Below are 27,798 nucleotides of genomic sequence, written 5' to 3' on the forward strand. Positions count from 1 at the left end.
TCAGGGTTTGTAGGGTAGAGTCCAGGGTTCACCGTCTGAGACAGGAATAATAATCCTGCAGCCTTGTCTGAGTTTTACAGTGGAATGATTTCTAACAGAGTCATAATAAAGGACTGGGAAAGGTTATTTAAAAAAAAAAAAAAAAAAAGACCAACTGTGACACTAATTCCCCTGGAGTGTCCTCCCCCACCCCGGCTCCCACCAGGAACCGATGGAAACAAAACCTCTTATGACCTTTACTGTATTGAATCGCTCAAATGCACAAGTTGATTGGAAAGATGTATGAAAATGATCATCTTCTCCAAACACCAACACAATTCTGGACTAATTTTTGTCGAAGACCATTTGTTAGTTTGCCTGCTGACTTCTCGTCTTAAGTAGGACAATCACTTCTCGTTTGTTAAATAACAGCTTCCTCTTTTGTAGGCTTACATAAAAAGGGAAGGGAATGAAAGTCTTTTATTCCGGGCAAAAAGGACGAGCTGCTGAATGTTGTCCAGCCGGTTTTTCAGCAGAGATCTGGTTCCGTATTTCCATACGTCTGCAGTTTTATTCCAAGGCGGAACTTAACCCTCTCCCCGGCTCAACGGGAAAATACTGGGCGGAGAGGAGCTCAGGTCCGTGACCCGGAGCGCTGCCTCAGAGAGAGGGTCGGGAAGGGAGGGAGGACGTCCCCAGCCCACACCTCAGTGAGTACGGAAAAAAGACCGTTTGCCCGCACCCAAAATGGCGAACGTCGTTCCACACGACGGCGCCTGCGCAGAAGTAAGAAGTCTGTGACACTAATTCCCCTGGAGTGTCCTCCCCCACCCCGGCACCCACCAGCGCCCGGCCCCGACCTAGCCACCTGCGCCCGGAAGTGACGTATGGACAGCAGCGGTTCCCCGCTGCATGATGGGAGAGTGTGTGGAGTGGGCGGGGGTCTCCGCGGAGGAGGAGGAGGCGGAGGCGGCGGCGGCGGCGGAAGAAGGCGGAGGGTAGTGGGATGGGGGTCCCGCGGCAGCGCTGAAACTCCGGGTGGGCGTCCATGGCGCCGCGCCGCTGACAGGGCTGGGAACAGCTCCCCTTCCGCCCTCCCAGCTCAGCGTCCGAGTAACCGGTCCTTCCCCGGGGAGCCAGTTCCTCCCCGGGCCGCCGAGCCATGCCCATCGCGGCCGCCCGGGACGAGCCAGGTGAGTGCTGCCGCCGCGCTCCCGGGGTGCGGAGGACCCGGCCCGGCTAGTCGCCCCGGCCTGGAGCGCCTGCCCGCGTCGGCCCGCGTGCGGGCCTGCGAGCTCCGGCGCGGGCTCTGCTCTTCTCCGCGGGTGCGGACCGCCGCTGGCAGCGCCCGAAGCCGAGTGGCACGGCGCTCGGCATCCCAGGCTCGGCCGAGGAGAGCCAGCCGTGCCCTCCCGGCCGCCGTGGTCCGCCCTGCCTCTCGCCGTCCACCTGCCCGGAGCTGCGCGCCGGGGTTCCCTCCCGGCCGCTGTGTAGAAGTTTGGGGCTCCGCTCCGGCGTCCTCCAGCTCCCACCTCCCTCGTGACAGGTGTAAACACTGTCTGCCTCGCGGAGGCCCGAGGCCGGCTGCTGCAGGACTGTGCCGCCTCGAAGGGTCTCTGAATGCTCCAACGGGCAGAGACGGCCCAGAGCTGTGTCCCTTGCGGAGAGGACCTTTTAGACACTCCTCAGGAAATTATCTGTGTCTTCTCCCTCCCTGCGTCCGAAAGTTGAGCCATTATTCTTTAAGCTCCCGACGTGGCAGGTGCTGCCGGGGACAGAGGGTGAACGGTTGTGGGTTCTTTGGAAACGGAGACTAGTTGTGCTTCCTACCGCCCCCACCTTGTTGGTTTATTCAAGTTATAGCGTGATGTCCCTCTGAATCTGTTGCGGTTGAGGAAAGAACTGACTCATACATGTAAATATTAACGGGGAGGGGGCAGGGAGTGTTGGTTCTGTTTCAGAGTTCTCACTAAAAGAAGTAAACTTTACTCAAACTTCAAGGCATAAATATCTTTCAAGAGGTTTTTTTTTTGGGGGGGGAGATAGTGGTGGGGATAGGAACTTTGGAACGGTTTAAATCAGATTTTACATTTGTTGAACTATTAGAGAAATATATACTAAACTCTAGGGGGAACTGTGCTTCAACTCTAATGCGTTGATACAAGCAGCCTAGTTTACCTATATTTTATAAGTTTCTAAACGCTGACATTTGTAGTGGTCATTTTTAACACTCTCCAGAACTGTATTTGTTAAAACAAAGTATCTTTGGTAGTCATATACATGGATATCTCTCACACGAATAAAAAGTTAGATCCAGCATTATAATTTCTAGATCAGTAAATAGCACTTACTAGATTCTTATTAGATATAGTGTATGTATCAGATTTATCTATTGATGTTTAGAGACATATTTTTAAATCATTAAAAAGCTCCTGGAAAAAATTTAATAAGTGTAGGGCACTTGAGTTTAATGTTATCTGATCTTTTGACCTAGAAGCTATAATGAAAATAATCCCATGTCAAACAAAGACATATCCATGATGGCATTGGTAAATTTTGTAGAACCCAATTGTTTATGAAAACTCACAATCTAGGTGATTCTACTATAAAACATTATTTTAAAGTTATTTTTAAGCTGTTCTGCTTATAGTTAATAAAAAGCTAGATGCAAAAAGCTGTGAAAGTTGAGTACTTGTAGTTTATTCTTTGTGAAATCTAATTGAAAAGGAGTTATTAAATAGCATTTCATTGAGGAATTGACAAGCCTTCCCCTCAAGTCTCATAGTAGTCTCTTGCATATTTAGATACTTTAAAACCCTCAAGAATTATCTAAGTTAAATGTTTATGTTCTAATTTAATGTTACCAGCAGTTTGTTTTTAGTTTTTGAGGCAGGTTTCATGTAGCTCATATGTAGCTGAAGCTACCTTCAAATTCCTTATCTTTCTGTCTCTGCATCTCAAGCGCTTGGATATATGCCATCATGTCCAGCTTTCATCAATTTGTAAATTAAAAAATAAAAGCCTTTTCTCTTTAAGCACTTTCAGTTCCTTGTTATGTAGGTCAAAAAGACTTCACAATCTAAACTTCATTTTTGTTTTTTTGGTTTTGGTTTTTGTTTTTTTAATGTGATTTTGAAAACATTCAGCAACCGAATTTTATGTATGGTATTTTGGTAATTAACTTTTCTAATTTAGTATATGCATGTGTATGTGTATACACTTTTGCAGCTTTGTATAACAATTGCTATCATTGATACATGTTTCTTCCTGTAAGCTGCATCCTTACCCTTTTCTGTTTGTTTTGTGTTGCTGAGGCATGAACTCAGGGCCCTATGCATTCTAGGCAGGCACTGTACCAGTGAGCTGGGTTCCTAGCCCAACAAGATACTTTAAAAATGTTTTCCTGAGTCAGTGAGATGGTTGAGTGAATTAGGGGTACTTGCTGCCAAACCTGGTGTGACTTGAGTTTGATTCTTAAGACCCATATGGTGGAAGGAGAGAACCAACTCCTGCAGGGTGCCCTCTAGCCCTCCAAAAATTCGTGAGAACATACATAAATACATGTAATTTAAAAACTGACATTCTTTCTGCCAATGCATTAAATTATTTAATCCTCACAGTAACCCTATAGGTAGTATGTAGAGTGCTAACCTCAATTTTTTTCCCCCGAGGAAACTGAGGCACAAATATAATTTTCATAAGGCAAATCAGCTGGTAAGTGACAGGGCAAGATACAATATAACATTTATGTATTTTTTTTAAATGCAGAACTATCCCATTCTTTGTCTCAGATTCATGAAGCATGTATCACAAGTATAAAAATGTGTGGGCTGGGGGTGCTGTGCTCAGTGGGAGAAGTCTTACTTGGCTTGAGTAACGTCCTGAGCTCCACTCCAACATTATACAAAAAGAAGTGGATAATAAACACCAAGTAAGTATAAAAGTCAGCCTGGGAGAACTGGAGAGAGCTAAAGGGTCTGGAAAGAAGCTGTTATGACTTCTCAAATGGCTCCTTTACTGTTTGACGCATACTTGGTTGGTGTCAGTAAGAAAGATGTCAACAGTAGTAGGCATCTGGTCATTTCTTTCCCCAAGTTTTATTGCTTAACAGGCTTTCAAGTAAAATTAAAACTTTAAATATTTCACTTCAAAACAAAGTGTCACTTTTTCCTTTAGCGGGGTTTCAGGAGAGAGTAGGGAAACTGTTATTATATTGACTTCATTTTAAAGTGCAGAAACTTAATAACTCTAAAATGCTTGAACTAAAGCTTTTCCAGGTTTTTCTGCCTTAACTTCTTTTGCCTGGGACTTCATCTAAAATTGCTGCCAAACATCTTAACAGCCCTTTATGACACTCACAGCTTATGTTTCTGGGTGTACCCTAGGATTAGGGGCTCAATGGTCAGTAGGTTAGACCAGTTCCCTGAGAAAGACAAGTCAGAAACTGTTGACTGGAAAGAGTTCCTGAGAAGTGTAAAGAGGAGAAAACAGATACACTATTCTGTCTTATTCTGGTTGACCACCACCACCCCTATTACAAATAGCTTTGGTACAGACAAACCTTTCAAAGATAATCAGTAAGAAACCAAGTGTCTATATGTTCAGAACTTAATTTCAAACACTCTAATTAGTGAATTGTTCCCAGAGGAAAATAACATGGAAAATAGGTAAATTTCCTCCTTTTGATTCTTTTTGTATAGATATAGCATATTGTGAATAATTTCAGCTGAATATCTGCAGAGGCTCTTCGCATAGTCTTAAAGAAGTCATCAAGTGCCTGTTCTCTGTCAGGCCTTGTCTAGGTGTTGGGGATACTGAAATAGCAAACAGCAATAAAACTGTTCTCAGAGAGTTTGGGTTTCCTGCCTGTGTATGCATATGTGCATATGCTTGTGTTTGGGACAGGCAAATATAACAGTAAGGTAGCAGATATGAAGAAAAAGTTGGTGTGGGGGATAAAGGACTATTACTTTTTACTTTTAAGTCATGGACTGGTGGTGATTATAGGATATTGATGGGCCTCACAGTTTAATGTATGGTGGGGTTGAACGCTTAAGGCCTACACAAAGAGAACCAGGAGGAAAGAATGGTAGAGGCAAAAGTGTGCATAGAATAGTAAACAGACAGCAGCAGGTGAGTGCAGTTTGTCTAGAGCAGCAGGCAGGAGAACTAACAGGAAGTCAGATCAGAGATAGAAGATGGGTGGGCAGCATTGGAAACCCTTTATAAACATACTGTGTGCAGTGGGAAGCCATCACTTTCCAAGGTTTCCAAGGGAAGATGTCAGATAACATATGTTTTGTTTCCTTTTATTTCTATAAATGTAAGTTGTATGCCTGATGCCCAAGGATGCCAGAAGAGGGTGTCAGACTCGCTACAAATGGAGTTATGGATAGTGGTAAGCCACCATGTTGGAGCTGATAATCGAACCCAGGTCCTCTGCAAGAGCAACAAGGGGTCTAAATGCCTGAGCCAACTCTACCCTCTGCCATGTATGTTCTAAAAGGATATGTTAGGGCTGAGAGTGCAACTCAGTGGAGAGTCTTTTCTTAAGCATGTATAGTGTATAGAGTCAAATCTCATATGAGTGCACACACACTCTTACACAAATCTACCTTCAAACAAAAGGATGCATACATGCTGTATAGAAAATAGACCATAGGAATACAAAAGTAGAAGCAGAAGTATTCATGAGGAGTTGGGTATAGTGAAGCAGCTCAGACACAGTGGCCAGGACAAGTAGTAGAGGTAATGAGAAGTGGTGGGGCAGTATTGAGCTGAAATTTATAATCTCCCCATTGCTAAATGTGGAGAAGTTGTCATGGCAGTCCTCTTTAAAAACTAAAGTCTATAGATACAGCCAGTGTCATAGCCTATTCTGATATTTCATCTATGCTACATTCTAATCGTGCCAAGAAGTAAGTGTTCCTGAACCCCAAAGACCTCCAAGGAGACAATTCCAGTGTAATCACACCAGGATCTCTTTAGTCAAGCTCGAGCTTGGGCCATACCACCATCTCTGAAGCAGCAGAATGGGAGGGTGCAGCCCCGACCCTCATCGGGAATGGCAAGCAAGCAAGGGACTTTAAGGTACTTTGAAGCAAACCCATGAATAATCACAAAAAAGTACATCTGAAACAATCAGAATAATCTTTGATTGACTGTTGCTAGGAAGTAGCTAGAGAGTAATTCTGGAGTATGGGCCAAGGCCAAGCCTTGGGGGGCGGGGGACGGTCCTTCCTGGTACTTGGGTCTAGCTTGGGTTCTGTTGCAGGTCAACATCTCAGGCTCTTTTTCTTTTAAGATAGAGGCTGGTCCCAAAATGAATGGGGTAAGCTTAGTCTCTCATGACCCAGTTTATTTTATTTTATTGATTGATTGATTGATTGATTGATTTTGGTGTTTTCGAGATTGGGTTTCTCTGTGTAGCCCTGGTTGTCCTGGAACTCACTCTGTAGACCAGGCTGGCCTGGAACTCAGAAATCCACCTGCTTGCTGGGATTAAAGGCGTGCGCCACCACTCCCGGCCATAATCCAATTTTATCACATGTCTTACTGTGCCTGGACAGTGGCTCAGTGTATTGTCCTTAGTGCCAGCTATTTTCTTTGTTAACCCTCCAGACTCTTCCTTACCTGGGCATGGTGGTGTACGCCTTTGATCTCAGCATTCAGAAGTTTGAGGCCAGCCTGCTGTATGCATAGGTTCCAGGTTAGCCAAGGTTACATAGACCCTGTCTCAAAGAGAAAAAGAAAAAAAGCTATTTCTTCTAGTGTGTATGTGAGTAGTCAGTGGTTATATTTTTTTATGCTTAAAGCATTCAAGAGTATCACATCAGATAGACAAGCCAAAAAAATGCCCACATTTTTAAAAAATCCAAAAAATTGATTTCTTAGTTTTGATTTTGTTTGGATTTTTGAAATGGGGTCTTACTATGAAGAGTAAGGGGTGGCTTGGTACTCAGTGTGTAACCCAAGGTGGCCTCAAACTTGTGGCAGTTCTCCTTCAGCACCCTCCCTAGTAAAGGGATTTGTAGGCTTGTGCTACCATACTTAGCGCCTGATCTCCTGCTGTTAGTAACTAATAGATATATTTCCCACATATTTATATATTTACACATATATTTATATGTATGCTTTTACCAAAATGAAAAAAAAAAACTTTTAAATGTATCCTTGTGGTAGGAGCATAGAGGTCAGACGATAACTTTGAGAAGTTGACTTTCTTCTTCCTCCTTTTCATGGGTTCTGGGAATCAAACTCAGGTCACCAGACTTGCACAACAACCCCTTTATCTACCGGGCTATCTTCTGGCCCACCAAAATGGAATTTTGTACATACAGTTTAGATTGTTTTGCTTTGCCAAGTCACCTAAACTAATTTTAAAAGCAATATTCAAATTCTTCCCTAGTTCATCCAAAAGTATACAGCTGATTTCTTGAAATCACTAATAATGTCATGTTATATTTTTCTGGTTCTTAAAATTATGAAGTTATAGGAAATTAGGGAAAAGTAGGGGAACTCTGGCATGCTTCCTGTGGGAGATGTCCCTGGCCATTGGACATGTGCAAGACCTGTGCTTGTGTGGAGGCCAGAGGGTAACATCGAGTTGTATCTTCCTGGTTCACCTTTTCTCCCCCTGGGGGCAAAATCTCTCAGGGAACCTGGAGCTCGCTTAGTTGGCTAGACTGGGTGGCCACCAAGCCTCTCCTCTGTCTCTAGCTCCTCTGGGCTGGGACTAGAGTCATTTTAACCTGGCTCCAGACTCAGGTTCTCACACCTGTGCAGCAAGCACCTCACCGCTTGTCCTCTCCACTGGCCATTGTGCTTCCAAAAGAAAGCTGGTAACATTTGGTTTTTCTTCAGTGTCTTGTGTTTGAATCAGATGAAATCCCCTTCCTTTCCCTTTCCTTTTCCTTTTCCTTTCTTTTCTCTTTCCCTATCCTTTCCCTGTTCCCCTTTCTCCCCTTCCCCTTTCCCTTTTCACCCCTCCCCCCTTTCCCCCTTTCCAAGAGAGGGTCTCTTGTGACCCCAGGCTGACTTCAATCTGCTGAAACCTTTAGTTCTATATGGAATTATTCTAGCATCATTGTTTTAAAGTCAAACTGTCCTCTGCTTACCACACTGTAACGGCAGTTTTGTGTTCTCATATGACCGTTTGGCTTTAAATCAAGTCTTGATATCTGGTTGTTTAATAGTTTCCTTGAAAGACTATTTTTAAATAGCCAAGTAGTTTAAGCTAATAGTGCCCCTTTCTTTTTTCTTTCCTTTGCTTTCCTAAGCTCATTTTATATTGCCTCTTAACTTTAAAGGGCTCTGCCACAGGTTCAGTATCTCCTCTTTTTCATGCCCAGTTCAAACTTGAAGCCACAGTCTTTAGCAAGAGCAGCTTCTCTTGGGTAAAGATTAGTACCAAGATATCTTCACCTGCCCTAGCTGCCAATCTGCCAAAGGGCCCCAGTCTGTGCTGACTGCAGCTTGGACTTCTGGATTGTTCCTCTGGCTTCTTGAGACCTTCCTTACCAGAATTCCCAAGCCCTGAAGGTATGCTTTTTCTTTTGGTTTTTCGAGACAGGGTTTCTCTGTGTAGCCTTGGCTGTCCTGGAGCTCACTTTGTAGACCAGGCTGGCTCGAACTCAGAAATCTGCCTGCCTCTGCCTCCCAAGTGCTGGGATTAAAGGCGTGCGCCACCACGCCCGGCTCAGAAGGTATGCTTTACCTTACATTTTTAATTACTATTTCTCACCTCCATTGACCTCTAGCGTTATAAGGAGTGATTTCCCATGAAAAACTTTTCAAAGTTCAGAAGCCCTGCTGAGAATCTCATTCCCCTACTCTGACTGCTGTTGGCACACTGTTTATTACCCCAATGAGATGCTTGTGTCAACTCTTTGTGTTTACTGTGGTTTGACATTCCCGGACTGCCAACACAATACCTCCGTGTGTTTACTTCCTTCTAAATGCCTTAGAACAAGGAGGCATAAAAATAGCAAGTAGAATGCCTCCCCTCCCAAACCATTTGCTCTGGTAATACACAGAAATTAGATGGCTGGTTAGAAATTTTATGGCACTGAAAAGTCATCTGTTAAGAAGGGTGAAGAAACAGTATTGTATGCCAGGTACAGCACTCAAGTAGCTCATTGCCTTTCCTAGTAAACAAACGCAGATATTAAACCCCACATTTTCAGTGTTTAAAAAATAATGGATTGTTTAAATTCATCGTACAACTGCTTCTTTAATTAAACATAAAACTTCTTTTAAGTAGAGTTGGCCTGGGCACACATAATTATTTAGAAGTGTGTGAACCATCCCCACACTAGCTGGTTGGCTGAAACTTATAAGCAGTGGCATGATCTTTCTGAAAGTTTCTGAAGGGCAAATGAGCCAGAGCCAAGATCTGCTGGAGAGGAAATAGAAATGCATGTTCTTTCAACAGGTAACTGAGGATTGAGAAGTATAGAAATCTCTAGTGTAGAAGGCTAGGAGAGCTTATAACCCCTAGAAAATAGAATACCTTGCCAAAATGTAACAGAAAGAAAACCTACTATCTCCTATGTTGTTGCCTTGGTTACAAACAGGTGATTTTGAAATAGGCTTGAACCAATTAATTATTCCATTTTCAAACAGTGAAAGATTCTGTAAAAAGCAGTTTGGTTATGAGTGGATTCTGTAGAAATGTAGAAAGATGTAGAAACATCATACATTGTTCTTTAAATATCAGATATTGCTGGGTATGGTGCCTGATGTTAGTATTCCCAGAATGTAAAAGAATTAGGCAGCAGGATTGCCATAAATTGAGGCCAGTCTGAGCTATAAATTATAGCAAGGCAGTTGAGGAGGAAGAAGAAGAAGAGGAGAAGGAAGAGGAGGAGGAAGAAAGTCCAGCATATCGTAGGAGAGTAAAATGGAACATTCACTTGAAATATCTTTGGCAGTTTTTATAAACCTAAATATACACTTAACATAGGTCCTTATATCACACTCTTGGCATCTTAATATTTCTAAAAGTACCTGTATATGGATGTTCTTAGCATCTGTATTATACTTCTGTTTTTAACAGAAAATACTAGAAACAACCCAAATGTTATTCAGCAAATAATGGTTGCACAATATTACATCTGTACAGTGAAATACTGCTGACCTTGTGAACAGATTTGATAAACAGGATGAACCTCAAGGGTATTATATAGAGTAAAAAAGAAGTCAACTTTAATGGGTTTGCCTACTGTATGGTGCTGTTTACCTAACACTGGAGCTGGAGCTGCTAGTGCAGCCCGTAATAACTGCCTGCTCTTGAAGCTGAGGGAAGATGCTTTAAGCTCAAGACTTCTCTAAGCTACACGGCAAGCTCTTCGACAACCTTGACAACTTAGCAAGACCCTGTCTCAAATACAAAGTGAAAGATGAATAAGGTTAATAATGTAACCAGTTTCTAATTTTGCTATATTAGAGCTATACAGATGTTATCATTACTGGGAACAGGCTTAAAGGGTACATAGGATTCCATACTATTTTTGCAACTGTTTAAAATCTGTTACTTCAAAGTAAAAACGTTTAAGAAGAAAGTATATTATATATTTGTGTTAATGGAAGTATTATTCACAATAACCAAAAGGTGTGGTTAACCCAAGAATTCACTGACAATGACAAACTATGGCATAAACACACAATGGAAGGTTATTTAGCTGTAGAAATGGATGAACCTTGAGATAAGCTACAAGAGATGGGCTCTGGAGACTGTGGCTATGTAAAGTAAGTATGAGGAATAACTGTTTGGAGCGTACAAAGGTGTTTTAGAAGATAAAGGATCAGCTAGATAGATAGACAGACAGACAGATAGATAATGGGATATTGCATGTATAAGTAATACATTAATTTAAGTATACCCATTTGTTTGTTTTGTTTTCATGTGTGAATGTTTTGCATGTATGTATGAATGTACACCATGTGTGTACCTGGTGCCTGAAGCAGTCAGAAGAGAGAATGTCAGATCTGCCAGAACTGGAGCTATGGATGGCTATGAATCACCATGTGGGAGTTGCAAGCTGAACTTAGGTCCTCTGCAAAAGCAACCAGTGCTCTTAACTGTTGAGCCATCTCTCTAGCATACTAATTTATCTTTTAAAAAGGTGTATTTGTATTTTATATGTCTGTGTGTGTACTAGTATATGTGTGCAGGTACCTGAGGAGTCTAGAAGAGGGTGTCAGATCGTCTGGAGCTGACAAGTGGTCGTGAGCCACTCAACATGGGTGCTAGGAGTTGAATTAGCCCATGCTTTTAAATGCTGAGTCTAACCTCCAAATATTTATTTACACTTTATTTCATTTTGAGAGCTGGGGAAATATCTCAATGGGTAAGAGCTGCTCTACAAATACAGATATGAGAGCCCAAGTTTAAATTTCTAGCATCCATATAAAAAGCCAGGCATGTATGTCTATGTGTGTCTATAGCCCCAGCATTGGGGTGCAGAGACAAGCAGATCCCATGAGCTTGCTGGCTAAGTGAGTTTACCTAGGAAGGTAAGCACCTAGTTTAGTGAAAGACATTGTCTTAAGGTAATAAGGTAGAGAGCAAAGAAGGAAGAAGACACCAATGTATTGCTCTGGACTCAAGAGCATGCACATGCACACACACATGGGACACTAGACAAGTAAAGAAAAACAGGTTTCTTTTAAAACTAACAGAAGGCCAGGAGGTGGTGGTATGTACCTTTAATCCCAACACTTTGGAGGCAGAGGCCAGCCTGGTCTACAAAGTGAGTTCCAGAACAGCCAGAGATATACAGAGAAACCATGTTTTGAAAAACAAAGCAGGTGGCTGGAGAGATGGCTTAGTGGTTAAGAGCACTGACTGCTCTTCCAAAGGTCCTGAGTTCAATCCCCAGCAACCACATGGTGGCTCACAGCCATTTGTAATGGGATTTGGTGTCCTCTTCTGGTGTGTTTGAAGACAGCTATAGTATACTCATATACATAAATAAATCTTAAAAAAATTAAAAATAAAACAAACAACAGTATTTTAGCTAATGTAGTTATTTTCTTCTTTAAGGTGATTTCATAATGAAAATAATTTAAGATAAATATGCCACAGGGTGTCGTTTTTCTGACTTGTACATTTCTGTCATGTAAGGCTAATGGCTGATCAGTCCTTGACCTCAATAAGTTTTGATTTTCAGTCTTTCTTTACTGATGGGATAGGTTTCTTGCATGCAGCATAGTGATGGGTCTTGTTTTTAACCCTGCTAGTTTGTGTCTTTTAATTGGAGAATTCATGGTTCTTGTAAGATGTATACTACTAGCTCCTGTCATTTGTTGTTTTTCTACTGGTTATTTTGAATAATTGACATCCACTTCTTTTTCTCTAAATTCATCTTAAAGGTTTGATGATTTATTGAATCAACCATGTTTGAATCCTTTCTAATTTTCATTGGCTCATTTTACTAATCTGGTGATGCTTATTGTTTATTTTATGATTGTAATTATCCTCTTTTTGTATATGGTTTAGAGGTCATGAGTTTGGTTTAGGCTATCTTGGAAGGTCTTTATCTCACTTTTGATTCTGAAGGATAACCTTGCTGTATTCAGTAACCTTAGTTGACAGTTACTTTCAAGACTTGAAATACAGCATTCCACACCTTCTAACCTTTAGAGTTTCTGCTGATAATCTTGCTGTAATTCTCGTGGACTTCTTTTATAAGTGATTTAACACTTCTCAATGTTCTTTCCTTATGTACTTTTAGCAGTTTAGCTATAACATGATGTGGAGAGGTTTCCTTCTGAGCATGTCTGCTTGAGATTCTAAATCTAAATCTAAATCTCTGTAGGATCCTTTATGACAGTAATTCAATTGTTTAATTATTCCCAAAATTATTGAACTATTGTATTCTCTTTGAGTTCAGAGATCATTTTTAATTTTTTTCATAACTTTTTATTCTTTGTGGATTTCACATCTTGCACTTGAATCCCACTCATTTCCCAGTCCTTCCATCTTTGTTCTCCATACTTGTAACTTCCCTCACCAAAAGAAAATGTAAAAATTAAAAACAAAAAAAAACAACCAACTATCTGACCATGGAAGCTGTGGTGTGTCACGGTGTGTCACACAGTGCACCCTTTTGTCCACACAGCTTTACTGGCAAATGTTTGTCACAGAGTCATTGGTCTGGTTTGAGGCCTCTGGCTTCTGCTACACCATCAATACTGCATCCTCACCAAGACTCTCTCAGATACCATCCATGCTTTAGCCTGAGTCATGGAGATCCTGCAGCTTTGCATCTGGAAGGCCAGCCCCTCCACAAGCTCCAGTAGCTCCTAGGTGTAGTGGATATTGGGCTGGGCGACTCAAAGCTCTGGATCTAGGCTGGATGGTAGCTGAGTTGGTCAGCCTGTCAGGGCTCCCCACACCACACCACTGGGGCCAACTCTCCAGTACCTACTGATAACTTTTAAAAATTAATCTTTGTAATGATTTGCCCAGAATTACACTTGTTCAGTATCTCATGGATTTAAATGGAGTTACTGGTGTTAAGAATTTATGCAAAAATATTGCCTTGCTTATTCATAATTCTTATATTTTCTGTGTTGGTATTTGGACCTCTGTTGGGAGGACTATCTCTCACTTTTATGTGTCTCTTTAGTGAACAGCTTCTTTTGAGGGCTCGGTCCTTAGCGCTGTCCAGAGAGAAGAGAGACTGCAGTAACAAGTTGTACTTGCTGCATTGGACTTCCATCCTGAAGCCAGGGCTGCTGCCTTGCATTTTTGCTTTTCCATTGTGCTTTTTAATTTTCCTATTTATGTTTCATTCATATTCACATCCTCTCTCCCCACCCCCATCTTTTTAGGCAGGGTCTGACTGTGTGACCCCAGTGGGTCCAGAACTCCCTATGTAGTCCTTTCTGGCCCCAAACTTGAAATCCCCCTGCAGCCTCATGCATGCTTGGATCACAGGTGTAACCCACCGTGCTTGACATCCTCAGTTCTTTCTTGATTCCTAGAATTCTTTCTCCAGAATATGAGTATTTCTTTCTCAGTCACAGAGCTGTGCACAAGGTAGTTCTAGCATCTTCTCCCCACCCAACCTTTGCTTTTTAAACTTCATTCATTTTATACTATGGATGTGTTTTGCTGAATGTTTTGCTTACATGCATGTGTGTGTGTGTGTGTGTGCTTAGTGCCCAAAGAGATCAGAAGAGAGCACCAGATCCCCTGGAACTGGAGTTACGGCTGGTTGTAAACTAGCTTGTGGACACTGAAGATCAAACCTGGGTCCTCTGCAAGAGCAACGTATGCTTTTAACTGCTGAGCCATCGCTTAAGCCCCCAACATTTGCTTTTAGGTCTTACTTGATGGTCTTCACACAAAGGATCAGAATACAGTTGACAGGTTTATTTTAAGAATTATGTCTGTAAAATAGTCATTATAAATTAATGACTGTGAGAAAGCATTTCCACAAATTTTACTTGAATCTTTATTTTTTTATTTTGTAATTATATACAGAAAGCTTAGTGTATATTTAACCCAGTTTAGGAACAAGTTCTTTAGCTTTTTCTAGCTTTGCAATGTGAGCCACAGATTTAGGACCCGGGACATTGCCTCTCCATTGTCAGTGAATCTCCTCATACCTGTCTTTGTAATTAGTCCCGATAGCTTCTACCAACTTAGCCAAAACACCCTCATCTTCCAAGTTAACCTGTGTAAAGGCAACAGTGGTGGAAGTTGCTGTGGACCAGCCACCCCAGCCTGCCCATTTCTTGATGATGTAGTAGGGCACCCCCAATCTTGCAACACAGGGCAGGCAGGACGACCACCAAATCAATGGGGTCTAAGTTGTGGGCAGTCACCACCAGTTGCGACTTCTTGGCTGTACTGATCCCTGCTGAAGGACAGGGTCTCTTAGGTGGGACGTCCCCTTTGCCAGCAGCTTTCTTCTTAGTACAGACCAGTAGTCTTTGCCTCTTCTCTTGCTTTGTCTCTGCCTGGCCTCTTGGGCAAGCTTAAGCGGCTGGGTAACTGTCAGTGTGGCCCCCTCCTTCCCCTTGCCTTCTTTCCCTTGTGCACTATGCCCAACTGGAGGAGATGGCTTCTTGGATCTTTAGATTAGACAGCAAAATAAAATAAGTTTTAAATGTGTTTCATTCATAAATTGAATGTTATAAAATTTAAGCTTATATGATAGCAAAATAAAGAAGAAAATTGCAAATTGATTTGTTATTATAAAAATAAATTTGAGAAAATAGTTTTGTGGGTTTTTTAAAAATGAAGTTGAACATACTATATGACCCAGCACTCATATTAACTGTGTGTTAGAGAAATGAAAACTTAGATTCTCAGAGCATTCTGCACATGTTAAATGTATCTCTTACTCGTGATCTTTTCAACCTATGGTAAGGTTGTGACAATATAGCCCATGATAAGTCAAGAAACATCTGTACTATGGTTGCTGACTGTGTTACCATTGGGAGAACCTGTGTATAACATATGTGTGAGAATACAATCTTCACATCTGAGTTTAAACTACTTAAGAATGAATAGTTATCAGGTTAACTTGGCCAGAAATAAACATTGAAAAGGAAAATGAAGAGCATAGTTAACAGCAATTGTTAGAGATAAAATACTTATATAATACACACACGAGAGAGAACACATATAAATCTATATTAGGCACGAAGAGCCCCAGTAATTTTGAATGAGAATTTTTAAAAATATTTATTTATGAATATACTAACTGTCAGACATACCAGAAGAGGACATCAGATCCCATTACAGATGGTTGTGAGCCACCATGCGGTTGCTGAGAATTGAGCTCAGGACCTCTGGAAGAACAGTCATTACTCTTAACTGCTGAGCCATCTATCCAGCCCTTGAATGAGAATTTTTTGGGGGATGGGGGGAGCTTTTCGAGACAGGGTTTCTCTGTGTAGCCCTGGCTGTCCTGGAACTCACTCTGTAAACCAGGCTGGCCTGGAACTCAGAAATCCGCCTGCCTCTGCCTCCACTGCGTGTGCCACCACTGCCTGGTGAATGAGAATTCTTAAAAGTCAGGAAAGTACCCAAGAGAAAATTCATTCTATAGGTGTACTTTTATACGTTCAAGATTCTCTGACATTTCAGCCAGTTAGTAGTGGTGCACACTTTTAATCCCAGCACTTTGGAGGCATAGGCAGGAAGATCTATGAGTTATAGGCCAGCTGGGTCTATAGAGTAAAGTTCTAGGGCAGCCAGGGCTATACAGAGAAACCCTGTCTCAAAAAACAAACAAAAAAAAAAAAGAGGAAGAAGAGAAAAGAAAAGAAAAAGAATCTCTGAAATAATAAAAATAGGCTACAACTTTGTAATCTTACCCAAAAGAAAAATAGCTGTAAAAATACAGCATAGGACTAGAGAGACGGCTCTGTTGGTAAAGTACTTGCCACACTAACACAGGAACCTGAGTTTTCTCCACCAGAACCTTAGGAGGGAATAGGTGGTTCCCTAAAGCCTGCACATTCCAGACGGACGGAGCTCAAGAGTGAATTGCACCCGAAGGTACATATGTACCTGTGTACACACATGGAAATACATATACACAGAGTAGAGCAATGTAATTTCCATTGTTTTGGTGGTGGTGGTTGGGTTTCTTGTTTGGACTGGCTAAGGATGACCTTGATGCTCCTCCTGGCACTCTCTGAGTCACCTTGCCAGATAACTTTGTATTGTTTTAAAGAAACTTGAAAAGCCTTGTTATGTAATCTGCCTTTGAAAATAAACCAAACAAATGCTTTTCCTTCTTTTAAAGGTATAAATTAACTACTGGAAAGCTGCGGAGTAATGGAGCCAGACATCATCCGAATGTACTCTTCATCTCCCCCACCTCTAGACAACGGGGCAGAGGATGATGAGGAGGATGAGTTTGGGGAGTTTGGTGGATTTTCGGAAGTCAGCCCTTCTGGTGTAGGGTTTGTTGATTTTGACACACCAGATTATACTCGTCCCAAGGAAGACTTTGTACCTTCAAACCACTTTATGCCAATTCATGAATATTCAGAAGATGTAGATAGCCTTACAAGCTTTAAGTCTGTTCAGAATGGTAATGATAAGGATATCACTGCTGAACTTTCTACTCCTGTGAAAAGTCAATATGATGTTGTACTTTCTACCACCAGCAAAGAAATGATTCCATCTAAAACTTTGGATCCTTCCATCGATGGTATGGAAAGCCTGGAAGACTTAGATAAAGTAGTGGTGCAGGGACCAAGCACTGGGCAACTCAGAAGTTTCTCTCCTGGAGATTTTAGAACTGATAAGAACATTGTTCACCAAACCAAGCCGTTAGAGAGCTGCAACGGTGAAAAGCCTCCTTGTCTGGAAATTCTAACAAACGGGTTTGCAGGTTTGGAAACTGTAAATCCTCAGGGAACAGATGACCTGGACAATGTGGCAGATTCAAAGGGATCGAAGCCTCTTAACACTTGTGGCACCGAGTGCATTTTAGAGTCTGCAGCTAGTCATGCTACGGAATTTGCAGATTTTTCTACATTTTCCCAAACAGAAAGGACACAACTGGAAGAAATAGAATGTCCAGTTTTAAATGATGGTGATACACCGACCATTCAGGGAAACAGCAAAAGCCCCAGAGTCAAGGAACTGAACTGTGTGAAAGAAGTGACTTTGGATGGAAGCTTTGAGGATACAGGAGACACTGAAAGAGAACATCAGATCTGCGTCTCAGAAATCCATGCCGTAGCTGACAGAGGGCTCAGGGTTGAAAAACAAGACCTTCAAGCACTGCAACAGGATGAGCTTCTAAATTCAAGGATTCAGTCTGAGGCTTGGAGCTTGGTAGACTCAAGTGAAAATTCAGAAGCCATTACAAAGGAGCAGTGTAAAATGGAAAGAAATGACTTATTTGCCTCTAAGTGTGCTGACTTATCTATGGATTCTATTAAAACTTCAGATGTTAATGAAATTGGCTCTTCCAAAGAAGAAAATAGAAAGTTGACTAATCCCAAAAGCCCAAACCCTGATCCCACAGAAGAAAATGTTTTGGATGATTCTGCTGCAAGCATGGAAAATGGTGACAGTGGTAATGGCTTTGTGACTTGTCATGATACCAATGAGGATGATTTTGGTGACTTTGGTACAGCCAATGGTACCACTCCACCCTTTGTTAGTAGTACTCAAGATTCAATGAGTGACGTCACTTTTGAAGACTCCTCGGAGCATTTTCTACATCTTAGTGAACCAGGTGATGATTTTGGAGAATTTGAGGATACAAATGCTGTTTCTTGTCAAGAAGAAATGAGATTTACTGAGTCAGACCTAAGACAGACCTCTGATGGCTTATCAGAGAAATGTCCATTGGCAGGAGAGTCTGGTGGAAAAGGCAGTGAACCTGACTCAAAACTGAAAAATGGTCAAGACAGTGACTTTGGAGATTTTGATTCTGTGCCAAATACTGAAGGTAGTGCTTTTCAAGACTCAGATGATTTTGCAGACTTCAGTTCAGCAGGCCCTAGCCAAGCTGTAGATTGGAATGCTTTTGAGGATGAACAGAAAGATGGTTGTTCTTGGGCTGCCTTTGGGGATCAGCAGGAGACTGAGTCTCATCATCTAAAGGAAGTCTGGCAGTCACATAGGACAGACGAAACTATGGGCACTCTGGGAACCCCTAAGATGCACAGTGGCCATTTGCAGGAACCAGCCACTTCAGTTCAGGTATGTACTTATTGCCTCTGATTTGTAGAACATGTTGATTGCCAAGGAGACTTCTAATACAGCTTTAAAAAAAATTACTTGAGTATCTGTCAAAGGGGTATCTGTGTGAGATAGAAGGTTTGTTGGTTAGATTTTTCACAACTCTTTGAAAAATTGTAAAACTGCTACACAGGGAGTGTCTTAACTAGTTAACAGGAATTTATCAATTTAAATTATCCATGGATATTATCTGTTTTAAGTAGTAGCCATTTTTCCTTTTGTTTTTATCTTTATAGTGATTTTAAAAGAAAACTCCTTTTTTTTTTTTTTGAGACAGGGTTTCTCTGTGTAGCCCTGGCCATCCTGGAACTTACTCTGTACACCAGGCTGGCCTCAAACTCAGAAATCTGCCTGCCTCTGCCTCCCAAGTGCTGGGATTAAAGGCATGCACCACCACGGCCAGTGACTAACTCCTTTTTAAAAAAACAAACAAACAAACAAAAAACTTTAGAGGTTTAAAAAAAAAAAATGTCAGCTAACTCTGTCTCTTAAAAATTAGATTGAAGCCGGGCGGTGGTGGCGCACGCCTTTAATCCCAGCACTAGGGAGGCAGAGGCAGGTGGATTTCTGAGTTCGAGGCCAGCCTGGTCTACAAAGTGAGTTCCAGGACAGCCAGCTATACAGAGAAACCCTGTCTCGAAAAACCAAAAAAAAAAAAAAAAAAAAAATTAGATTGAAGTACAGTTTTGATTGTAGAGAGCTAATGGGACTTAAAACTCCATGATTTGGGCTGGTGAGATGGCTCAGTGGGTAAGAGCACCCGACTGTTCTTCCGAAGGTCCAGAGTTCAAATCCCAGCAACCACATGGTGGCTCACAACCACCAGAAATGAGATCTGACGCCCTCTTCTGGTATGTCTGAAGACAGCTACAGTGTACTTACATATAATAAATAAATTTTTGAAAAAAAAAAAAAAAAAAAAAAACTCCATGATTTAACAGCCACAGAAAGATCTGGCATGAAATAATTTAAAGTTTAGCCTTGGAAGAAGTGACTGGATTAACCTGCTGTTGTCATATTAATTTATTTATATCATATTTCTTGCTTATGTGTATATGTAGCTTTTGCTTTGTTTATGACAATTCTTATGGAGTAGAAATATCAGGGAAGATATTTTTACTACTCAGCACCTGTGTACAATTCTTTCTGGATAATTCTCTTTCAGAAAAGATTCATTAATATTTATTTTAATCTAATACAGCACCTGTACTTGTAGCTTGAAATCAATGTTTCTCAGTCCTGAGTTATACTCTCTGTACTGGTTTTTAACCATTCCTCAGCCCAGGCTATGGAAAAAAAGGGCATTTTCTTGAAAAGAAAAGTCACCACTTTATAGTGGTGATTGATGCGAACATCTTGTCCATAGGCTTGTGTTAATATACTGTGAGTATGGTAGTATGCTATATTTTTCCAGTTGTCTTTTGCTCAGAAACCCATTCTAAACTGAAAGTATTTCACCAGTCTGTTAATTGAAATAATTATACTTCACTGCTTGTCATTGGCTTTGAGAGTCTGAATAGTTTGTTTGCTAATTCAATTATTGCATGGCTTAGCTATGTGTAGTGTTAGTATTTAATAATTCATTATTGAGGAAGAGCCTTATAATTCTAAATAAGAAATTAACTGATTTTAATACAAGATGAAGACTGTTGTTTTGACCTAACCCTTTTCCTATTTAGTTTCTTCTCAGTAAAGTATAGGATGGCCATGGTATTGGATGATCTTTACTTTGTAGCCTTAGAACTTTTAACATCATCAGATAATGAATTTTTTAAAGTATGGCCACTTCAAATGGAAATTTCTTACATCATTCATGTTGAATTTCCTTATATGTGATTTAATAATCGAGTACACATAGCTATACATGTATATGGGCTTCATTGGAATGTGACATGTGATTTTGCATCTTGACAACCTCTTGAAAGCTTTATTTATGGTTTGGTATAATGAGGGAAAAATCTGTACAAACAGGAGTTCGCTAAGTGAAAATAAAATGTAAACTGCCTAGAGATAGCAAAAATACTTACTAAAAAGTGCTGAGATCTTTTGGCCCAGGCTTCGCGCACTTTCGTTACTAAGGAAGGGGACATGCAGTAGACCTGCTAGCTGACTGAGTCAGAAGTGAGGACAGATTAAACATCCTCACCTGATGTTCTGAAGGAAACTGGCCTGGACTTTCCTCCCTGGACTTCAGTTCTGCTGAAAAAGTACATTAGTCCTGATCTTGCCCTTTAAGAGGGGATTAGATTTGTTAATGTTTTTCTTAAACTGTCTCCTGGTTGGGGTAGCAGCTTTTTTTCTCAGTCTGTACACGCTGGGTTGAAGGCATGAGCCACCACATCTGGCCAGCAATCTTGATTAAATAGCAAAAAGGCCTTTTCAACAAAGCATTGATTTAGCTGTGAACTCCTATAAAACCATACATGTTACTCAAAGTGGTACTTGAGAATTTAGGTCATTGGTAAATACTAAGATTTTCTTCTAGAAGGAAGGGTATGAGTTATTTTTTGTTAGTAGCCATCTAACAGGTATTACTGAAAAAGTTATTAGATGAAATTTGAGAACTTTAAGAATGAAGGGTATACAGGGGCTGGAGATACGTCTCAGCAGTTAAGAGAGCTCCTCTTTTGGAACATTCAGATTCATCCCCAGCATCCATGCCAAATAACTCACAACTGCCTGGAACTCCAGGTCCACGGACATGGGCTCCCTCGCTTGCACCTACACTGTGTGCACATACCCACATGGAGTCACATGTAAACATAAGAGAAAATAAAGTTATAAAACTTACGGATGGCTTAGTAGTTAAGAGCCCTTGTTACTCTTGTAGACAATGCAGATTCAATTCCCAAACCCACATAGGAGCTTCACAACCATCTGTAACTCCATTTCCAGGCACCAGTGCCCACTTCTGAATTTCACTGGCACCAGGAATGCTCGTGGAACACATAAATAAGTGCAGGTAAAACATTCATACCCATAAATAAATTCTTAAAATTTTTACATAAGTAAAATTTAATGGGGGTGGGCTGGCAGTTCTTTCATTACTGCCATGCCATGCCCCTTGCAAGTATAAAAAAACAAAACAAAACAAAAAAACCCAAAAAACAAAAAAAAACTCTGCTTACAAAAAAATTAAAGATATCACAAAAAAGAAAAGGAGGTGGTGAAAAACAATTTGGCTTATGCTATTTTGAGATTAAGTTACTAGTGTTTCATCAGAAAATCAGCATTCTCAAATTGAATATAACAGATCGTTTTTCCTCTGTAATCATTTGCCCAACATTGTGTGTGTTTGACTTTTGCATGCACATTTGAATTTATATCTGGAAATAGAAGTATCAAAATAAAGGAATTAAGATTATATGTGATAGCTCATTCCAGTCATCCCAATACCCTGGAGGCTAAAACAGGAGGACTGGGGGTCAAGGCCAGCTTGATCTCTATAGAGTGTTCTAAGCCAGCTTAAGCTTCATAGTGAGTTCCATCTCAAAAAACAAACAAACAAACAAATAGTAAAATTTATCAATTTTTGTTTACTAAGTATTTGGTTGAATTGTATTTCCTTTTTACTGTTTCCCCCTCACAAAATTTGATATTCTGGCCTTTAATACCAAGTAGGAGTACTATGTTAGGTTTGTCCAGAGACTGTACAGAGGGAACAAATTGTCTTTTCAGAGTCTGGTAAATATTACAGTAGCCATTCTTTTTTTAGTTTGAAATTAGGAATTGGTAAGTGTACAAGTGTAGCTTGTATTTGATATCTTACTTAATATTTAATGATGGCAAGGCATAAGGTATCCTCTGAAGTGGAAGATTAAATTACTCTGATTTAAGTTTCTTCTGTGTAAGACTTAGTGTTATCAATAGCAAAACTATTGACAATAGAAAAAACAGTATTTCTTCATAAGCAAAAAAGAAAAATAATTGGAAATAAACTTAAAAGGATTTTTAACATTTGTCTTAAATTCAAGATATTGTAAAGAGATGTGCATTTCAGTAGTAGAAGAGTAGAGTATAAAATCTCAAGGGTCCTTTCACTCACGCTGCTGAGAAGCTGAACAACACTTACTGAAGTTGGTAAGCCTTACTGGGGTACCTTCTGACATTAATAGGAGACACAGTTTCACAGCAAACTCCCTATCTTCTGTCTCTTAAAACCATTTCACGCCCTCTTCTGAATCTTAGGTGCTGGAGTTGTGTCCAGCTTTGTAGATGTGTTCATTGGAACTGGGCTCTAGGCTGCATTTTGATTGGTATGGTTTTCTGTAGTGGTCTCTGTCTGTTGCAAAGAGGAGTTTCCTTGATGAGGGGTGAGGTAGTACACTTTTCTGAGGGTATGAGGACAAATATTTAGAATGTAGTGAGGAATTGTGCTGGTTTCGTAAAGTAGTGACTGTAGGTTCTCATCTAAAATTCATGACTTCACAATCCATGTATGTTAGGGTTTCTGTTGCTGTGAAGAGACACTATGATCAAAGCAATTCCTATAAAGGACAACATTTAATTGGGGCTGGCTTACAGGTTCAGAGGTTTAGTCCATTGTCATCAAGGTGGGAGCATGGCAGCATACAGGTAGGCATGAGGCTGAAGGAATCGTGAGTTTTACATCTTCAGCAAAAGGAAGCCAGGAGCAGACTGTGTTCAGGCAGCTAGGAGGAGGGTCTCAGAGCCCACTCCCACAGTGACACACTTCCTCCAACAAAGCCACACCTATTCTAACAAGGCCATACCTCCTAATAATGCCACTTCTTGGGCAAAGTATAGTCAGACCACCATATTCCACTCCCTGGCCCCCATAAGCTTGTTAAAACACATGAGTCTATGGGGGCCATACATAGCCATAGCATAATGCTAAAACATTTAGCCCAACTACAAAGTCCCCTAGACAATAACAGTCTTAATAATGTTAAAAGTCCAAAGTTCAAAGTCTCTTCTGATGTTCATCCAGTTACTTAACTGTAATCCTCTATAAAATTAAAATAAAAAGTAGATCACTTACCTCCAACATCACAGGATATACATTATCATTCCAAAATGCCATAGTGACGAAATACTGGACCACAGCAAGACCAACAGGCAGCTGGGCAAACTCCAAACTCAGCATCTGTATGTCAATGCTCTCTTCAGGTCTCCAACTCATTTCATCTTTGTTTAATGCAACATAATTATTTCTCTTTGGCTAGTTCCACTCCCTGTTAGCAGCTTTCCTCAGCAGGTATCCCATGGCTCTGGCATCTCTAACATACTGGTATCCAAGGCAACTTCAACTACACAGCTTCTTGTTCCGGTATCTGGGATCCACGCACAATCTTCTGGGCATCTCAAAAAGGCTTGGGTCACTTCTCCAGCTCTGCCCTCTCTAGCACTCTAGGCTCTGATTGACTCCACTGCTGCTACTGTTCTTGATGATCATGCCATGGTACTGGCCTCTCCAATACACTTGGGTCTTCTACTGCAGCTAGGCTTCACCAATAACTTCTTGTGGGCTCTCTTTATGATGCCAAGCCTCAACTTCTTTGCATGACCCCTTCAGTCCTGGGCCATCAACTTCAACTGAGGCTGTATCCTCACCAGTCATCTTCCTGGCCTGTCACAGTACCAAGTCTCAGCTGCTGTCATGCCCTTCATGCCTTCAAAACCAGTACCACCTGGGTGATCCTTACACATTACCAAGTTCAGCTACAGCACAAGGAACAACTTGGCTATCTCTGTAACACAGAATCTTGGTGCTCTCACCACTTCCCAGAAAATCTCACCTCAGTGATGCTGGTCTCTTCCTAATCACTGCTAGTTTCTTACTTCCAGCTAGCCAGCATCAGTTGTCAAAGTAGTCTTCTACTCTGGATTCTAAAGCCAGAGCCACATGGTCAAAGCTGCTGAGTTCTGCTGCTTACTGGAGCTGGAACATGGCCCCTTGTTCTATTACATTATCATGAGCTTTCTGTTTTTCAACTTCTTCACTGCCTAAGCTTAGCTGTCCTCGAACTTGCCCTCTAGATTGACCTTGAACTCAGAGATCTGCATGTCTCTGTATGCTGGGATTAAAGGTATGTACAAACCACTCCTGAACCTAAGCTTTTCTCTACTTGGTTTCCAGTATCGGGCATGATTTCCCTGGTGTTAGTGGTCTTAAGTCCAACTAGAGAGCTGTTGGTGCCACTACTGCACCCTTTATGATACTGTGCTGCCATGCTGGTCATTCATATGCTTCATAGCTGGGTAGGGCTGTGGGTTGCTTCCCTCTTTTGAAAGCTTATATGGAGCCTTCTGGTACCATGAAGCTAGTCCGCAGGGGGAAGCATTTCAGGTCAGTTCTAGCTTAGGGGCCTCTGGGGCCAAACAAGGGCAATTGCAATAAATAACCTGTAATATTTGGAGAGTCTCTTGGACAACCATGGCTGACAACTGAAAATAGGGCTTCTCATGCCTGATGTTGCCATTTTGTTTGATGGTCTTTGGCTCACTGATGTAGCATTGCCAGCCAGGATGAGAAATGTTCATTTAAACTGTGTGTGCACACAAGCACACTCCTGGGTATGCATATACATATATATACACACACTCATATTTTAGAGCTATTTATGTGGATAATTAATAGTATGACTCTTTATGATTTTTTTTTTCAGACACCTTCCTATTGTTTTATTCTATTTCTTTTGCATTTATCTCCCTCTCCTCTCCCTAATTACAGCCCTTTTTTTCCTCCACCCCGATATACTCCCCTCTCTGTTGTCCTCCAGTCCTATTCTGGCCAGTGGTCCCACTTTACTTTCCTGGTTTCTGCAGTGACTCCAGGATATGTATCCACAGCTCAAGATTTGGAACTAGGGACTTCCAGTGAGGGAGAACATGTGACATTTGCCTTTCTGGATCTGGGTCACCTCACTCAGCACGACATTTTCTAATTCCATCCATTTATCTGCAAAGTTTGTGAGTTCCCTTTTTTATATAGGTGCATATTATTCCATTCTGTATATGTACCACATTTCCATTATTCGTTCATTGGTTGAAGATTGTTTCCATTTCTTAGCTGTGGTGAGTAGACTAGCTGCAAACATGGTTGAGCAAGTATCTGTGGTGTACAATATTAAGTCCTTTCAGTATATGCCAAGGAGTGGTGTGGTTGTGTTATATGGTAGATTTACGTTTAGCTTTTTGAGAATTCTCCACACTGATTTTTAGCATGGCTAGACCAGTTTGCAAGCTGGTGGGGTTTCTTTTAAAAGATTCATCACATAATCTACTGCTAATATCAATCATAGCACAGTACAAAGAATGCATTAAGCTCTTGTTACCAGTGTACATTGTAATTAGATAAACATGCCAACCCATGCATGTAAAAGATTTAAATAGCTTACAGGAAGATAAGTTTTACAGACAGAGCAGACTTAAAATGAAGTGTAATATACATTGATTACATTATTTTATATACATTAAAATCTCATGTATACATTGATTTCATTATCCTCCCAACTGTGTTCCGGATTTAAGAATTAAAGATGTGGTTTGTGCCCTCAAAGCCCCTATAATTTTCAGAAGCTCAACTTAAAACTGCTTTCATGAGCTGTGCAGTGGTGGTGCATACCTTTAATCCCAGCATTCAGGAGGCAGAGGCAGGCAATCTCTGTAAATTCGAGGCCAGCCTGAACTGCACATCAAGTTCCAGGACAGTCAAAGATACATAAAGAAAACAAAATCAAAAATCAAACAAACAACAAAAACCAAAACCCTGCTTTCATGGCCAGACAGTGGTGATGCATATACCTTTGATTCCAGCACTTGGATGGTAGGGAGAGGTGGATCTCTGTGGGTTCAGGGCCAGCCTGGTCTGCAGAGTGAGTTCCAGGACAGCCAGGGCCACACAGAGAAACCCTGTCTCAAAAACAACAATAAAACTGCTTTCCTCCCACTTAATATTTATGTGGCCTGAGGCAAGTTAATGTAACTTCTCTATGCTCCATTTTTCTCAACTAGGAAGTGGACATAATATTGTTTCTTCTGGAGTTAGAAAGATTGCTCAGTGGTTAGGAACACTTGCTGCTTCTACAGAGGACTTAGGTTTGGTTCCTAGCACCCACACCATGTGGCTCACAAACACCTAGGCACCTGCATGCACATGGTAATACATACACATACTAAATAATAATGTATAATGACTTCCAGAATGCTTCTTAGATGCCTTAAATGGGCCAATAATTGAAAAGCATTTAAAATAATGTCTGGCACATGGCAAGTACTATGTAAGTATGATTTATTAAGCAAAAACTCTAGTACATTATATCAGGCCTATTCCGTGTCTGTTTTCAGAGAAAAGACCTTTGGTCTTTTGCCAAATTTAGTTTCTCACATTTCTAAACTGAGCTGTACTGATTCTGTCTGCTTTACAAATGTCATCTTACCTATATATGGAAACTAGAGCTTAGACAGTCTGAATTTTTGGAGTTTTATTCTTTATTCAAGTTCATAAGTATTTGAATATGTTAGTAAATGTCACTGTTCAGCCAATCATGGTAGTATATGCCTATAATCCCAGTACTTGGGAGGCTAAGAGAAAATTCCACATTTGAGGCCAGGCTGAGCCACTTGGAAAAAAAAAAAAAGTTTGACCTATAAAGATGGCTGCCTTTCCGGAGGACCTGGGTTCAATTTCTATCATCTATATGGCAGCTTACAATCATCTATTATTCTGGTTCTAGCCTCCACAGGCACCAAGTATGCATGCAGTGCCCAAGCATACATGCAGGCAAAACACCCATACACATAGGATATAATTTAAATATTTTTAGGTCACAATTTAGATTATAAGTTACAACTTTTAAATATTGGGTGGTGTCCCAGTAAGTCAGAAGTAGAAATAAATGTTCTGTTATAACCAGTTGTATTTTGCTTGAAATATAGATAGGTCAGTATAAAGAAAGTTCTTTTTTACTCATTAAAGTAAATCAAATTCAGTGTTTTACTTCAGCATCTCTAGCCTTTAATGTGATAATTTTAATGCTCAAACTTTAATGGTTAAAAAAATGCTTGTTGGTTTAAGTAGTGTCTGATCATAGTGTCTTAAAAAATCAATTTCTTGGGGAAAATAT

At 40.8% G+C, this 27,798-nt stretch overlaps 1 protein-coding gene across 3 annotated transcripts in view; it reads left to right on the plus strand.

The window, feature by feature from the left end:
* Positions 1 to 925: 925 nt before the first annotated feature.
* Aftph (aftiphilin) overlaps positions 926 to 27,798 on the plus strand; it is a 58,003-nt gene continuing 31,130 nt past the window's right edge. The window contains exons 1-2 of one of the 3 annotated variants that reach the window (XM_085829091.1): positions 926 to 1,172; positions 16,752 to 18,670. In XM_085829091.1, coding sequence (XP_085685217.1) covers positions 16,784 to 18,670 — 1,887 coding nt within the window. In that variant the 5' untranslated portion in view covers positions 926 to 1,172; positions 16,752 to 16,783. The remainder of the gene's footprint in view (positions 1,173 to 16,751; positions 18,671 to 27,798) is intronic. The other 2 variants (XM_021177747.3, XM_021177748.3) reach the window with 2 other exon arrangements.

Source organism: Mus caroli, unplaced genomic scaffold (genome assembly GCF_978045245.1).
Source record: "Mus caroli unplaced genomic scaffold, Mus_caroli_1 scaffold_13, whole genome shotgun sequence".
NCBI lineage: Eukaryota > Metazoa > Chordata > Mammalia > Rodentia > Muridae > Mus > Mus caroli.